The 17,071-nt window shown below is 43.2% G+C and overlaps 1 protein-coding gene across 1 annotated transcript in view; it reads left to right on the top strand.

The window, feature by feature from the left end:
- Nucleotides 1–17,071, top strand: part of XPO6 (exportin 6) — a 224,626-nt gene that overhangs the window by 55,334 nt on the left and 152,221 nt on the right. Inside the window, exons 3-4 of the mRNA XM_030211002.1 lie at nt 4,680–4,792; nt 11,496–11,693. Coding sequence (XP_030066862.1) covers nt 4,680–4,792; nt 11,496–11,693 — 311 coding nt within the window. The remainder of the gene's footprint in view (nt 1–4,679; nt 4,793–11,495; nt 11,694–17,071) is intronic.

Below are 17,071 nucleotides of genomic sequence, written 5' to 3'. Positions count from 1 at the left end.
CGTCAACCAGTTCCTAATCCAGTTCACCACTTTGGGTCCTATCTTCACCCTGTCCAGTTTATTCAAGAGCCTCCTGTGGGGAACCGTGTCAAAAGCTTTGCTGAAAGCTAGGTAGATTATGTCTATAGCACATCCCTGATTTAATTAAGCGACTTCCTATGTCATTCGAGGCTAACGCAAATTCATGGATGACTGGGGAAATTTGGAAGCAGTGGCTAAAGAAGTTAGACACTAGAATGTGGGCACAAAAGCATCAGATTTTGTTGCTTTGTGATAATTGTGCTGCACACAGTGATGATGTCAGGCTGTCTAACGTCAGGGTGGTCTTCCTGCCACCAAACACTGCCTCTCTGATCCAACCTATGGATCAGGGTATAATAGCCAATTTCAAACAACATTATCGGGCTCTTGTGCTACGTTGTCTGATGAGCATTATGGATGACCAGACTGGCAAGGATAAACGTGCTGTTGAACTGGCTCTATCAATGTTGGATTCCCTACGTATGCAGAAAGAAGCCTGGAATCACGTTATACAGGCAACCATTGTGAACTGCTACAAGCGGGCAAGCTTTGTTAGGGATGTGGAGAGGGACGAAACAGATGCAGCTGTTGCAAACGCGTCAGTTGGACAGGCTATTGACATCTCAGCCGGTGTTACTGAAAAGGAGTTTCATCACTCCGTAGCTGTTGATTACGATCTACAAACAGCTGACGACAGCACTGATGTCGAGATATGCGCCTACACGCAGGCAACAACGGCTGATAATGAAACAGATGATGAAATGAGCAGCAAGGCACATGCTGATGAAATTCAACAATCTCCTGTCACTTTTGCAAGAGCGCTGGAGAGTCTCAACACTGTTCGGGCTTATCTGGAGGCCACTGGATGTCAGTGCTATGACAGTTTTTACCGTCTGGCAGACGTAGTCTAAACAGTACTGTACATACGTTTATCAGATGTCAAGGTTCTTTGGGTCACAACGGTTAAGTGCACTTTCCAGTTCACTGCATGTATTTCTTTGGTCCCAGACTCTTGTGCTTAAGCTGATTGCATTGTGTGTGTGTGTGTGTGTGTGTGTGTGTGTATATATATATATATATATATATATATATATATATATATATATATATATGTGTGTGTGTGTATATATATATATATATATATATATATATGTGTGTGTGTATGTATATATATATATATATATATATATATATATATATAATGTATAATTTTTTTTTTTTTTTGTTATTCCTTTTGGTGACGTCACCTGCATGGGAGGCTTCTCAGGGCCATTTACCTGGTGGGCAAATCCAACAGCTTGGCCAACAGACTGAGCAAGGTCATGCAATTGCACGAATGGTCACTCTACATGGGCATTGACCGCGAGATCTTCTGCGTTTGGGCACCCCCTCAGTGGATCTCTTTGCTACTCAATTCAATCACAGTCTGTCAGTTCTGTTCCAGGCCTACGGTAGATAGCGTCAGGTGCCTTCCTCCTTCATTGGGGAACAGGTCTTCTGTTTGTGTATCCTCCCATCCCTCTTGTGGGGAAAACTTTGCTGAAACTCAGGCAAGACAGATGGACCATGATCCTGATTGCTCCATACAGGCCCAGGCAGATCTGGTTCCCTCTTCCTCTGGAGTTGTCCTCTGAAAAACCTTGGAGATTGAAGTGTTTTCTGGCCTTCATCATGCTGAACGAGGGATCTCTTCTGCATCCCAACCTCCAGTCTCTGGCCCTCACAGCCTGGATGTTGAGAGCTTAGAATTTCCTTCCTTGCATCTTCCTGAAGGCGTCTCCCGGGTTTTGCTGGCTTCCAGGAAAGAATCCACTAAGAGGAGTTACTCTTTCAAGTGGAGGAGGTTTGCCTTCTGGTATGAGGGCAAGACCCCAGATCCCCTTTCTAGCACTACACAGACCCTGCTTGAATACCTTTTACACCTTTCTAAGTCTAATCTCAAGACCAATTCTGTAAGGGTTCATCTTAGTGCAATTAGTGCTTACCATCCCCATGTAAAGGGTAGGTCCATCTCTGGACAGCCTGTAATTGCTCGCTTCATGAGAGGTATGCTTTTCACAAAGTCTCCTGTTAAACCTCTGCCTGTGTCATGAAACCTCAATGTTGGCCTTACCCAGCTACTACTATTACTATTTATCATTTCTATAGCGCTACAAGGCATACGCAGCGCTGTACACAATACACAAAAAATACAGACCCTGCTCAAAGAGCTTACAATCTAGATGAAAGCTCCTTTTGAGCCACTGGATTCCTGTCATCTGAAGTACTTGACCTGGAAAATCCTGTTTTTGATGGTTGTTTTAAGCTTGCAGGGCCAGTGAGCTTCAGGCCCTAGTGGCGGATCCACCTTTATACTAAATTTCATCATAACAGAGTAGTTCTCTGCATGGACCATAAGTTCTTGCTAAGGTTATATCGAAGTTCAATTGACTGATTCAGATGGTTCTTCCAAACCTAATTCCCATCCTGGCAAAAATGCACTGCATACCTTTGACTACAAGTGAGCATTGACCTTTTACTTGGAGCAGACTAGGCCCTACAGACAGTCCACCCAGCTTTTTGTTTCTTTTTTGATCCCAACAGAATGGAGGTTGCCATCGGGAAACGCATAATCTCCAGTTGGCTGGCAGATTGCATTTCATTCACTTATGCTCAGGCTGGGCTGACTCTTGAGGGGCATGTCAAGGCTCACTATGTTGGAGCTATGGCTGCATCGGTAGCCCACTTGAGGTCAGCCTCCATTGAAGAAATTTGCAAGGCTAGAATCCAACTCCCCCCCCAGACCGTTTTGTTCTGTTCCAGGCTGCACTCCCGCACAGTTGTATATAATTTCAGGTTAATTGCTGTTTTGCTCTCACCATTATGAGGTCCAATTGACCAAGGTGGTTGTTTTTGGTGAGCCTGGTAGCTAGGGATTCCCACATGTGAGAATATGGCCTGCTTGTCCTTGGAGAAAGTGAAGATACTTACCTGTAGCAGGCATTCTCCGAGGACAGCTGGCCATTCATTCTCACATACCCTCCCACTTCCCCTTGGAGGAGTTTTCAATGCTTATATTGTTGTACTAATGGTCCTGCATTCTCACAGTGGGCGGGAAAGCACTCGCATATGCGTAGTGGGGACACTGCACATGTTCTTAAAGCTGTATTAGCTTGTTTAAGCTGTACACCAGGTGATGTGGATGATGTCGCCCACATATGTGAGAATAAATGGCCTGCTGTCCTCTGAGAATACTTGCTACAGGTAAATATCTTCGCTTTTTACTGTTTTGGGATTTTGCCAGGTACTTGTGTCCTGTATTGGCCACTGTTGGAAAGAGGATACTGGGCTTGATGGATTTTGGTCTGTCCCAGTATGGCAACCCATATGATGTAAATTTTCCCTACTTTTTTCACCATGGCATTTTGTATTGTAAACAGCTTAGAAAATTCTGTAATTGGGTGGTATATCAAATCCTAATTAAACTTGGAGTACCTTGATTTTTGCAGTTGTTTGGGTCTTGCTGTGTCTGAGTATCTTGTCCTGTCTTTAGTCATAGATATTTACCACCTTGGAATAGGCAGCTGAAAAGCAACCATGCCTCAGTCATTTTGAGATGAGGCATTCTATTTAAATAAAAAGAAACATACACAGGGGGGTCTACTGTTAATAGAGGAGACAAATACTCCCTATAAATTTGCACAATGGAATTACTGACTACATAATTTAAATCATTGTATGCTCTTGGTTTCCATTTTGGTTTTGTTTTGTACTGTGTTTTGCTCTTTCTAACCCAGTGGAAAGGAAATTTTACATAAAGGGTTGAAAAGTGTTTTTTTGGGGGGGGGGTTCAAAATAACACTGAAAATTTAATGGAATGGGACAAAATTTGACATGAAGGAAAAATTGATAAAGACGCATCATTTGAATGGGCTAGATGGGACTTAAGGTTCCAGAGTGGTTAAAAAATTCTGTGTGACTGAGAGAGAATAGAACACTGCACACATAGATGTTGGGAATAATCCCATGAGACATTCCACATGTGTTCCTCTCTGACCCTTCACCTTTTGTCACATACTCCTGTCTCTACTGTACTGATTTTGCAATTCAGGTATATAATTCATGTTTTATTACATTTTCTACTATAAACTCTAGTGATGGAACCAAAGTAGTTTGCTACTGGTCTTGTGTATTGCCATAATACACACAGCACAGCACAGCGATACCTGTTGCCTTGGGACACTGCTACCCTGTGGTTAAACTATATAAAATCCATCTTTTGAAATCTGTTGACATCTAATTGTTAGATGTATTATTACATTTGGTTTCATTTATTCTTTCCAAATCATCAGAATGTTCAGGTAGTGCTCTGTCCAAACATTTTCTCTCCCTAAGTAGACAACACAGGTAACACAGATACAAACACATATGTGTGCACATATGTGGAGAGGGTTGGAAAGAATTCAGTGAACTATGCTCTGCATAGTTTTACCACTTGTTTTACTTTACAGAATTTGGATTAATTAGGTATATATTTTAGAGTACATCACGCAGCTTTTGCGTAATATTTTACCTTTTGGTTATGCTATTAGTGGTGTGGTTGAGGCTTTTGTGCTATTCTTACCTGTTGAGTCTGTCTTGTTAATCAACTCCTATTTTCCCATTTTCTGTCTTTACAGAGGAGCTTCTGAACAACTTTGCCCAGCAGATTGGTGCCTGGAGGTTCTGCTTATGTTTTTTGTCCAGCACCCGAAATGATTATGTAATGATGTACAGTCTAACAGTATTTGAGGTGAGTCACAAGACTCTACTATATTCTTTTAAGCAAAGGCTAATTGTATGGCAACAGGGCTAACAGTACTGTTTTGTGCCTTTTTTAGTTGATGAAAGTCTTTTGATGGTCAGTCTTTTTATTATGAAAACTGGAATGGCACTAAGGGCTCCTTTTACAAAGCCACGGTAGTGATTCCTGGCATGACAAATGTGGTGAAGCCCATTCAATTTCTATGAACTTTGTTGCATTATCCACGCAGGAATCACTACCACGGCTTAGTGAAAAGAGCCCTAAGACTTAAAAATTATAGATAACTTTAGCACAGTAATAGAAATCTTGATTAACTGATTTACACCACATACCAGATTATGAATATCAGTTTCAAATGTAAATACGTTTTAATATAGTAATTCTAGGATGATGTACTACCATCAAACCCAGACTTAGTCTGAGTAGTTGTCAACCTGAAACAAGTACCCACAAGCTAAATTGTGTTATGCCTACACATTTGTGTCAAACGATGCATACAATAAAAGGTTGGAAAGATTTCTTCTAACACTGCTCCTATAATAGACTAAAAAATTAATTCACATTGTCTCAAATTTGTACAGCAATCTGAGTATACCTGCCTCATAAATGATCAATTAATAAAACTTAAAATATATGTCAAAATGGGCTGTTTTCAGTAGCATGCATCCCACTGCAGCAGTAGCCTCAAATGCCTTTTATACTCTTGTCAAGAGTTGAGCGTGACATGAATTCAACTGCAGGCGTGGCTGACTAAGCCTACACATAGCTCTGTATCAAGGTTAGTTCATAAATAGCTGTCTGCTGCTTCAAAAGAAACTGGGGGGGGGGGGGGGGTTGTTTGTTTTTCAATCCCTGTGGTTTCATAAGGGCCCTTTTACTAAAGCTTAGCTTGCACTAATGGAATTAGTGCATTCAAAATTCTAAGAAGTCCGTTTTATACCTGTGAGCTTCTCAGAGTTTAGTGTGCACTAAGCTTTAATAAAAGGGCTTCATAATGAGGGTTCCATGTGTTGGGCTTAACACAAGGCCTATTTGTGAATGGACGCTCCTGAGATTATTTATCTTGGTTGTAGATCTGTATTAGCAATTTTTTTTTCATATTTGCTTTGTGGAAGATCTTACAAGTTGAAAATTTATTTACAAAGCTCAGGGACCCTGGGGGATATTTCCCAGGGAAAGACTAGGTTTGAATGTTGGGGCCTAAACTGCAAAAAGAAGAAACTCCTCAGATTTATCTGTTTGAATGCAAGGAGGGATGCCAGCGTCAGTATGTGAAGCACTGGGAGGAGAATTTAGGAAGAACGGTGTCAGGAGTGTACACTCCTGAGATTATTTATCTTGGTTGTAGATCAGTGTTAGAATTTTTTTTTTTTTCATATTTGCTTTGTGGAAGATCTTGGAGTAAATTTTGTTTGGATATTTTGGCAGTTGATTTTGTGTGTATAACATTTAGGTTCTCTTGTTAAGACATTTGGGTTTTACAGTCTCAGATCTAACACTGCATGATATCTTGGAATAACTACATTTTTATTTTGTTTGTTTTCACACTGTTAGTCCTCATCTGGTGTAATTAAGCTGATTAATATTAAGATAATATGTAGTGGGAATTTTGGTGTGACCTATGGCTATTTAGACCTCTGTTGAAGCCTTTGCTGGCTATTACCAGAAATACCTCCTAGCTAATTCAGTTTTAGAACTGAACAGCTTCTGCAAATGTGGGGTTGGGCAGGGTTTTTATTTTTATTCGCTTACAACGGGAGTGCAAGAGTTTGGGGAATTAAAGGGCAAGTACAACTTGCCTCCTAGGGATTGTCCCCTACTTACAGGTTTAAACATTATTTACAAAGCTCAGAGACCCTGGGGGATATTTCCCAGGGAAAGACTAGGTTCGAATGTTGGGGCCTAAACTGCAGAAAGAAGAAACTCCTCAGATTTATCTGTTTGAATGCAAGGAGGGATGCCAGCTTCAGTATTTGAAGCACTGGGAGGAGAATTTAGGAAGAGCAGTGTCAGGAGCTGAGTAGAAATTGATATGGCATAGAACAGGATCGTTGAGTATTTCTACTGTTATTGTGGAGAGTGGGTATAAAGTATATTGCTTTGCTGGTATCTTTCCCCTGTAAAACTTTGTAAGTTGCTGGGAAGGGGGGACGGGACACTGCTGGTGGGGATGTGAAATGTGAGGGATGTATGTGTGGTGGGGTTGTGGATTGATTCAGACTTTCTGGGAGGACGTTTTTGTTTTCTTAGCCCAGATCTTACAGCAGACAATCTCCCCTTCAGTTGAGACTGCCTTGTTGAATTTTCCAGTGCCTGAGCGGAACGAGGGGGAGGACCACCTCTTCCACCTGGGTATTGTGGCAAGATCAATGCTGGTGCTACATTGGAAACAGCCCATCAGCCTAGATTAGAGGGATGTGGTTACAAAAATGTTAGCATGGTATGAGGTGTAACATTTAATTGCATTCAAATATAGCAGTGTGTCTATTTGAAAGAGGTGTAAGACAGCTTCAACTCTGGAGGATGTAGCATGCTTGTTAGTGTCCCTATTTTATGGGTATGGAAGAGGGGTGTAGGTTAGAAGGGTATTTGGAAATGGTATTGAACTATTTTTGGTGGGGTGTGGAAGGGATCTTTTTGATATGTTAATGTGGGGTGCATTGAAGAATCCACATTCGTCCAGTTGTTGCTTGGTATTAAGGGGTTTTGTTTGTGTTTGATTATATTTTCTGTTTTGTAGTAGTATATGAAAAATGAAAATAGTGAGTGTAAAAAATTTCTGTTGTGAAGAAAGGGTGTTTCTTTCCTCTGGAGAAAGCACAAATCTCAGCTGCTGTCTTAAGTGCAAAACAGGTTGGAGCAGCAGCAATTTACTAAAGAGTGCAGTTCAAAGTTCACATCAGAGCAAAGAGGGCTACATCCATCACACAACTCCAAAGCTGAAGAAGTTTGAGAATACTTCAGTGCAATTATCTGCACATAAGGTTATCAATAGAAATCAAACAAAATAAAACATGGAAAAGAAAATAAGATACCTTTTTTTATTGGACATAACTTAATACATTTCTTGATTAGCTTTCGAAGGTTGCCCTTCCTGTTAGAATATCAATGATATGCTTTGATGTCTCCATGCATACCTCCTACCCACCCCCATCCTCCCACCCTGTCAGACTGTCATAGTAATGCTTGAATGTTTTCACTTATATACACTGTCAGCTAGCACATTTGCTTATTTCCGATCTGACGAAGAAGGGCAACCTTCGAAAGCTAATCAAGAAATGTAAAGTTATGTCCAATAAAAAAGGTATCATCATATTTTCTTTTCCATGTTTTATTTTGTTTGATTTCTATTGATAACCTTAAGAGTGGACTAACACGGCTACCACACTCCTCTGCACATAAGGAAACTCATTGTCCTTTTAGATGCCGTTGAGTTCTTGAGCCATCTTTACCAGTTGGAGATAAACTACACAACTCAACACCCCCAGAGGAGGTCTGTGGTCTCTTCCTTCTCATTACATACCCAAGTTGCTGTGCTTTCATTCTTGTTTCGGTTTTGCCAGCATAGAGACTGCCACAATACAAGTTTCCATTAAGAAACTACTAACCTAGTCACCAGTTTCTGCTGGAGCCTTTGTCTTCAGTACCTCTGCTTCTACCAGAACTGCACTACTTATTACAAAAAAAGTTCATCTTATAAAAGGATACTGTAAGGAAAAATTATTTATCAAGCTTCATCAAATCCAGCACCTCAGTCTTCACAGGCTACTTAGATTACTCTGCTGCAAAGAGGAACATGCTCTTCCCAAGACCTAATTATTATACGTTTTATTTGAATCAGTTTTTGATTCGCTGTAGTAGTGTTAGCCACAGCCTTTTCTTCCAGCACTCCTAGACTGCTTCCAAGCTGGGGCTCTCCAGAAGGGAGACATTCAAAATGTGGCTTCTCAGAAGTGCAGGCTGATCTCTGCTTTGACGAGCTTTGCTCTAAGCTTGCTACTTCATAATCGTACGCTGTCCATGCCAAGAGAAGATTGCAGCTTCAAGAAGCCTAAATCTTTGCAGAGAGGAAAAAAGTATATTAGATCATTGCTAAAGGGAACCTAAAGCTTCTGAGAGGTGGTGGGAAAGAGTAGCTGATAGCTGTCATGAGGAGCTCAAGTGGTTATGGAGAGGAGGTGGGTATGATCACTGCTACCGGGAACTTGAACCAGAGAGCAGGTGGGTGGAAAGCGTAATTGTTCAGTATCACTAGGAGATTGAACCCATGTTGATGAGAGATCATGCAGTCATCTGCACCACCTTTTCCTACTGCTCTGTATGACCTGATTAGGCAGTTTTCCCTTTTTTTTTTTTTAACATGTATTTGCAGACTACTAGATACAAAGTTAACTGCTGAGAGAAACTGAAAGGGAGAAACTGGTGATGTGGGACCAGACGAGAAATTGCTGTCAGGAGGACAAAGAGAGACTGGCCGGGTTGATACCTTGAAGAGTCTAATAAGGAAGTCTTGCAAAGAGAGATAAGGAGTGGCAAGGGATTAAAGGGGAGAGAGTGGTGAGGAGGAGTTGGAACGGAAGTACTTAGGGAGAGGAGAGACTGTTGGGATGAAGATGATGGGAAGGGATGGCAGAACTGATGGAGCGGGGGAGGTTGCTAGGACATAGCTTGGCTGGAGTTGAAGGGGCTGCATAGGGAAAGGCTAGAGGTGGGGGAGCAACATTAATGGGGCTAAGGTAAGCATCTCTAAAGTTTTTGCATATTGAAAAGGGGTCTCCACACTTCAGTGTTGGAAACCCCTGTTTTGGAAAGAAACTAATCAAAGTCCAAAAGACTTCTAGGCACAGTCACCTACAACTAAGAGTAGTTTTTACTCTCCAAGTATTTGCGTGCCTTCTGTTGTGTTTATCAGTACTGATCCTGATAGGTAACCAGGTGACAATGTGTGATTATCAACAAACGAGGAGTGGGGTCCCTTCACCAGTGCCAAAACAACTCGTGTGCAGTTCTCATTCACATCACCATCTAAGCCACATACATTCACAGGAAGCAAACCAATTTGCATGGAAGCTCAATAGCATCCTTCAACCTCACAAATTATTTGTTACATTTGTGCCCCACATTTTCCCACCTATTTGCAGGGTCAATGTGGCTTACATAGTACCGTGAGGCGTTAGTCGCCTTCAATGATGAAACAAATACAAAGTGATGTTATTATCAAAGAGGTTCATGTGTTAGATACATTAAGAGAATCGTAGAGAAGAAGAGTTATACAGTGTTCATTACGGGCTTTGGTTTTGTTGTGTTGCTGGGTTCAGGCACTTGTTGGTTAGTGGGGTATGCCTTTTCGAACAGGATGGTCTTTAGTGATTTCCGGAGGCTAAGGTGGTTGAAGGTTGTTTTTATGGCTTTCGGTAGTGCATTCCACAGTTGCGTTCCTTGATCAAATGGTTCCTTGATCCTCAAACACTAAGTTTCATCTTCCTGAGACATCTTTTGTCAGCAGCCAAAGTGCTAACCCCCCCCCCCCCCCCCCCCCCCCCCCCCCCCCCCCCACTGCTCAAGGTGGAAGTGTCCAGATTGCCTTGCACAAGATGCTGTGGTCCTAGAATGGATTTGGTGCTTCTGTATATGTTTTTCCATGTTCCACATCTTCAAAACTCTGCAAAGATTCCAGAGCAGATGAGTTGCATTGATTTTTATAGCACCCCACTGGCCTTGACAAAACTGGTTTGTCATCCTCAAAAGGCTGTCCTCCAGTCCTGTTGAAAATCAGTTGCTCAAGTAGTTTGCCACTGGTCTTATGTGCATTACTACCTAGTGGTAGAGAAGCCAGCAATACCTGTTGTGCTGGGACACTGCCATCCTGTGATTAAACTATATAAGATCCATCCTTTGAGACTTGTTGGCAGTGACATCTAATGGTTGGGTAGACAGATTATCACACTTCATTTCATTTTATTCTTTCCAAACCATCGGAATATTCAGGTGCTGCTAAGTAGACAGCACAGGTAATAAATGTAAACAAATGTGTGCACATCCATGCAGAAAGTTAGAAAGAATTGGTGAACTATGCTCAGCATAGTTTCACCACCTGTTTTATTTTACAGAACTTGGATTAGCTATATGTATATTTTATAGCGTACATAATGCACCCTCTGTGTAGTATTTCATTGTTATGCTCTTAGTGATATGAGTGAGGCTTTTGTGATCTTCCTACCTGTGCTGTGCCTCCAAGGCTTGGGTTTGGGAAGGCGTAACCTCTCTAAGCGTCTTATGCTAGGTACCTATGAGAGTGGAGCACCTAATCAGAGAAGGGCTAGGGGTAGAAACATTTTTGTACATATGTAGAGTTGGCCCTGCTTTACATGTCATAGTGGTACTCTGGGCTGGTCTTCAGAAAGAAGTAGACATGGGGGGGTAGCTTACTACTACAAGTGCTGCATTAGAACTTGTGAGGGGGGAGAGTTTGCTACTGGCTGTTGCATTGAAGATCATTGTCATATTATGATCCTTTGTGTTATATACCAACTTGTTAATTTAAAGGTCTATTCTAAAATAAAATTTTCATTTGTGCACTTCAGTGTATGGTACTCCCATCTAAGGGATTATGTGGAACTTCACGTAACTTGGAAGGATTGTCTTGGTTCTTAAAATTGCTGAATCAAATCTATACATCTTTGTTTTCAAGAATCTAATCAATAAGATGTGGCTGGGGGTCCCATCTCAAGATAAGATAGAGATTCGGAACTGCCTGCCCAAGCTCCTGCTGGCACACCACAAGACACTGCCATATTTCATCCGCAACAAGCTTTGCAAGGTCATTGTAGATATTGGCAGGCAAGACTGGCCCATGTTTTACCATGATTTCTTCACCAACATCTTGCAGGTAAGAATCCTAAGCTTACCTGTTATGGTACTCCGTGGTTGGAAACTTAAAACACTGGTAATATGTATCTATATATGTATGTATATGTGTATATATATATATATATATATATATGTGTGTATATGTATGTATGTGTATATATATATATATATACAGAGATCACAATAATAACTCAGTGGTAACCTCAGGACTATGTTTAGTCGCTGTTAGAGGAATTGTAAGTTGTTTTTAAAAAAAATTCCTTCCAGTTTGGTATGTGGATTTTCTCCGAAGACAAGCAGTCCATCGGTATTCTCACATCTGGGTGACATCATCCGATGAAGCCCAGTGGACGATGCCTAGCGTTTATGGCTATTAAAAAAAAAAAATTCTACCAGCATCCCACCATGCATTCACGGTTGCCTTCCTGCCCAACACGTGAGCGCAGGTTCCTTAATCTGTTTTGTTTTGTTTTTTCACGGCGCTAAGAAATCACATCTTCGCGGTGTTTCTTTACCACGTATTAGTGCAAAAGTGCATAAGCGTTGCCATACTGGGAAAGACCAAAGGTCCATCAAGCCCAGCATCCTGTTTCCAACAGTGGCCAGTCCAGGTCACAAATACCTGGCAAGATCCCAAAAAAGTACAAAACATTTTATACTGCTTATCCCAGAAATAGTGGATTTTCCCCAAGTCCAATTTAATAATGGTCTATGGACTTTTCCTTTAGGAAGCCATCCAAACCTTTTTTAAACTCTTCTAAGCTAACCGCCTTTACCACATTCTCCGGCAACAAATTCCAGAGCTCAATTACACGTTGAGTGAAGAAAAGGTTTCTCCAATTCGTTTTAAATTTACTGTAGCTTCATTGCATGCCCCCTAGTCCTAGTACTTTTGGAAAGCGTAAACAGACGCTTCACATCTACTCGTTCAACTCCACTGTTACGTCCCTCACCTGTACGACGCTCCTCCCGGCTAGGACGAGGATCGGTCTTGGGAAGGTCTGTTTCGATTTCCTAAGTCTGGCAGCCGTCATCCGACTTAGAGCAATGGTACAGCCATCTTGGATAGATCATATCCCAGGAAGCCTTCTTGGACTAACGAGGACAGGAAGGAAGCCCATATTTGGTCCTTAGAGCTCTGCTGATGGGGGCAGCCATCTTGGTTCAGCTGCACATGCTTTAGCCTAATTCCTCCTCTACTTAAGGCACTGCCTCCAGCCCTTCAGTGCTTCGGCTTCTGCTGCGCAGAGGTTGTGGTCTGCATCCATGTTCCTTACCTGATTCCTGAGTTTCCTGTGTTTCGACCTTGGCTTGTTTCCTGACCACGCGTTGTGTTGCTGCCTGCCTTTTGACCCTGGACTGTGTTTGGACTATTCTCAGCTCTATTGTTTTCCTGGCTCTTGGACTGTGTCTGTTGGCTACCTGTCTGGTAGGTGGTCCTGCAACCCCGCCAGTTCCAGAAGTCCTGCCGGCCGCTTGAACCCAGGGGCTCAACTCCTGGGGAATAGTGGCTAAGTGCAGGTGAAGCTAGGGGTTGTTTGGCTGCCTGACCGAGTGCGGTGCACTCCATCTTCGCCGTGCTCAGTCGGAACATAAGGGCTCGCATCCCTAGTCATAACATCCACTCATTTTATAGACCTCCATTAACAGGCATATTTTTTATGTATGCGTCTTCCCATACATGTTTTTCCTTTTCTTCTCTCATTTTCTTTATAGTTTTTAGTTTCAGTATCCCTTTTTTATTTTCTTGAATTTTCAAGTTTTCTTTTTTTCACACGGCCCTTTAGGCACCTTTTAGGCCTGAGTACCGACCTCAGTTTGAGCCTTGTCCCTTTTTGATGCTCAAGATTGAGGAATTTAATTTATCTGCAGTCCTTTTCTCAATGTCTAAGAAGGCCCTCGATGGCTTCAAAAGGGTGTGCCCAATGCAATCAGGTGATTTCTTCCATGGACCAGCACAATTGGTACATTGGGTGTCTTGGGCCTGACCACCAGCCTGATTATTGTTCTTACTGTTTACAAATGCATCTGAAGACACAGAGGGAACGTCGGATCCAGCAGGAGAAACTTTTTGACTCATCAAAAGTCGGTCCATCGACATTGGCATTGGAAGCATTGACCTCGATGGCTGCCCAGACTTCTACCACTGAAAGTGCACCGGCATCGAAGAGATGTCCCCCACCCTCAACATTGGGCACTGATAGCAGCCCCTGGAACCGGTCAGCATCAGACCCAGCACCAAGGATACATATGGGTTCAACATCATCCTCATCTGCACCAAGGGACTGCAGTGCTGAGCATCGAGGAAAGCCAAAGAAGCACAAGCATCATACCTCTTCGTAGAATAGCTCTGGGTCATCGGCATCACTGGTTCCCGAGAAGTGCCGGCACTGAGAGTATAGCTCCCCCTCTTTGGTAGAGGTTCCGATGTGCCAGTCTTCAAGCAGCCAGGTTCCCTTTCCGCTTCTGGTTTGTCGATGCCTTCCCTTGACAAGCGATTCTGGGCCATGCTCAGGAAGGAGCTGGCGCAGATGTTTCAGCTGCATGCCGCTTGGGCATCAAGGGTGCTTGTGCCAGCTATAGCTAAGCCTCAACTCCTTCCTGAGGCCACTAGTCTGCCTGTGGATCAGTCTTTGATGCCGATGTCTTCGCAGGTGCCGACATCGACCCATGCAGTACCGCTCTCAACAGTAGAGGAGAAAGCTTCCCCAAAGTCTGAGAGTAGGGCTGTACCTTGGCACCCTCTGGGGTGTGGACATGGTTCCACTGAGCCAGGGCAGGCACAGATTCACTTTGCCCATATGGAGTATTGCAAGGAGTTGGACTTGGACCGCACATAGGAGTCAGATGAGGATCCATATTAGTTCTCGGAGGAGTTATATGGATTCCATTCTGAACCCTCCCCTCCTTAGGAGAGGTGTAAATTTCCACTAGAGAGTTTCTCATTCACAGGTTTTGTGAAAGAGAAGGCTTCAGCCATCCTATTTTTATTAGAGATGGAGAAAGAGCCCAGGGCAGATATGTTATCGCAGTTCCATTACACCCTATCCTTAAAGATGTATTGACAAAAAATTGTGAATGTCCCCTCTCAGTGCATGTGGTACCGAAGAAGGTTGATACTCTGTATCTTACCTAGGAGGCTCCTGGATTCGAGGGCATGATTGCCTCACCACTCTCTGGTGGTCGAATCTGCTCTCAAACAAGCCATAAGTTTCAGGACTCATGCCTCGGCTCCCCCAGTTAGAGAGGCTCAGGCTCTGGGAGAAAGGTTTATCAGGTCTCAGTGCTCATTAACCACATCCAGTCCTACGCAGCTCTACACGAGCATATACTTGGTCTTTGGTGCACAGTCTTGCAGACTCACTCCCCCAGGAGCAGGCTGCAGGAAATATCTGGCCATGGATGCTTATGACACCTTAGATATTGCATCCAGACTCTCTGCTATGGGTGTGGGGATGCATAGATTCTAATGGCTACATGTCTTTGACCTAGAACCAGTGGTTCAGGAGAGATCAGCGAACGTACTGTGCCGAGGGTATGATCTTTTTGGGGACAAGGTGGGGCGGTCACAGACCTCATCAAGAAACATATTGACACCAGTTCCTTTCTTAGCAATCTCTGGGCTCATCCTCCCACATTAGGAGGTTTTCGACTGGGCCTAGGTAGTGAACCTATTACTCTCAAAGGTGTAGGTTTTCACCACCTTCCTACTGTACCCAGCAGCTGCAACGCTCCTGGCTACATCAGTCCTGTCCTTAGAAGGCCCAGCTGGCTCCCCAGTCAAAGCAAGGGATGAGCTTTTGACTGGATCCAAGAGAGCATAGTCGCCATCAAAGTAACCATCCTGAATTACCTGGTGGGAGGAAGGCTGAATTGTTACCATTAAAGGGTGGCCCCTTATAAACTCTGACTGACTAGTGGGTTCTTCAAATAGTCCTCCTCGGTTACACTCTTCATTCGCGTCAAAACCACCAATTTTCCCACCAAGAGCATCTTACATGAGCTCTCAACACAAGTAAGTATTTGTAGAGGAAATCTTTGCCCTTCTACAGGCCAATGCTGTCAAACCCGTGCCACCCAGAGAATATGGGAAGGGATTCTATTCTAGGTACTTCTTTGTGCCCAAAAAGACAGGGAGGATTCTGTCCCATCCTAGACCTACGGGCCCTGAACAAATTCCTGGTCAAAAGTTCAGAATGTTTTCCCTGGGCACCCTTCTCCCCATGATTCAGGAACAAGATTGGCTATGCTGTCTGGACTTGAAGGACGCTTATACCCAAATTTTGATACTTCCCAGCCATAGAATTTATCTCAGATTTCAAGGCGGAAAACATCACTAACAATACCAGTATTGTTCTTCATTTTGGCCTTGTGTCAGCAACCAGGGTCTTCACCAGATGTTAAACATTTAGTCCTACCATTGCTATCAGATTGGGAGTTTGTGTTTCCCTACCTGGACGATTGGCAGGTCAAGAGCAGGAAGGGGAAAGGGAATGGGGCTTGATATATCGCCTTTCTGTGCATAAGTACATAAGTACATAAGTAGTGCCATACTGGGAAAGACCAAAGGTCCATCTAGCCCAGCATCCTGTCACCGACAGTGGCCAATCCAGGTCAAGGGCACCTGGCACGCTCCCCAAACGTAAAAACATTCCAGACAAGTTATACCTAAAAATGCGGAATATGGTTTTTGCAACTGCATTCAAAGTGGTTTACATAGTACATACAGGTACTTATTTGTACCTGAGGCAGTGTAGGGTTAAATGACTTGCTCAGAATTCCAAGGAGCTGCAGAAAGGAGCGCAAAAGTCAGTAAGGTGCTGGAGCTCCTAGAGTTCAACATAAACTACCCCAAGCCACACCTTCTCCCAACTCAGCGATTGGATTACATAGCAGCCCTGCTAGATATGATACAAGCTCAGATCTTTCCACCACTGGCGAGAGTAGATTCCTTGATGGTTCTTGCCTTTCAGGTCCAGAGCAACAAGCAGGTCACAGCTTGCAGATTTTGAAATTGTTAGGCCACATGGCCTCCACAGTGCATGTCCCTTCCATGGCTTTCCTCCATTTGAGAGGTGCCAAATGGACTCTGGCTTCCAGTGGTCTCAAGCCACAGGGAACCTAGCAGATGTCATCAGAGTTCTGCCAAAGCTTGTTTAATCATTCCTCTGGTGGTCAATTCGGATCAGTTTGACTCAGATCACATTCCAAATTCCACCTCTTCAAAAGGTGTTGACAATGGGTGCATCCAACTTGGGATGGGGGGAGCTCATATGGATGGGCTTCACACCCAGGAAGTGTGGTCTGCTCAGGAGATAGATCTTCACTGGAGCTAAGGTCTATTTGGAACATTCTGAAGGCTTTCAGAGATCGGCTAGAGAACAAATTTTTCATATC

The sequence above is a fragment of the Microcaecilia unicolor genome, chromosome 8 (assembly GCF_901765095.1).
Source record: "Microcaecilia unicolor chromosome 8, aMicUni1.1, whole genome shotgun sequence".
NCBI classification, from domain to species: domain Eukaryota; kingdom Metazoa; phylum Chordata; class Amphibia; order Gymnophiona; family Siphonopidae; genus Microcaecilia; species Microcaecilia unicolor.
The sequence above is the reverse complement of the archived record's forward strand: the minus strand, read 5'-3'. Positions and strand labels throughout refer to the sequence as shown.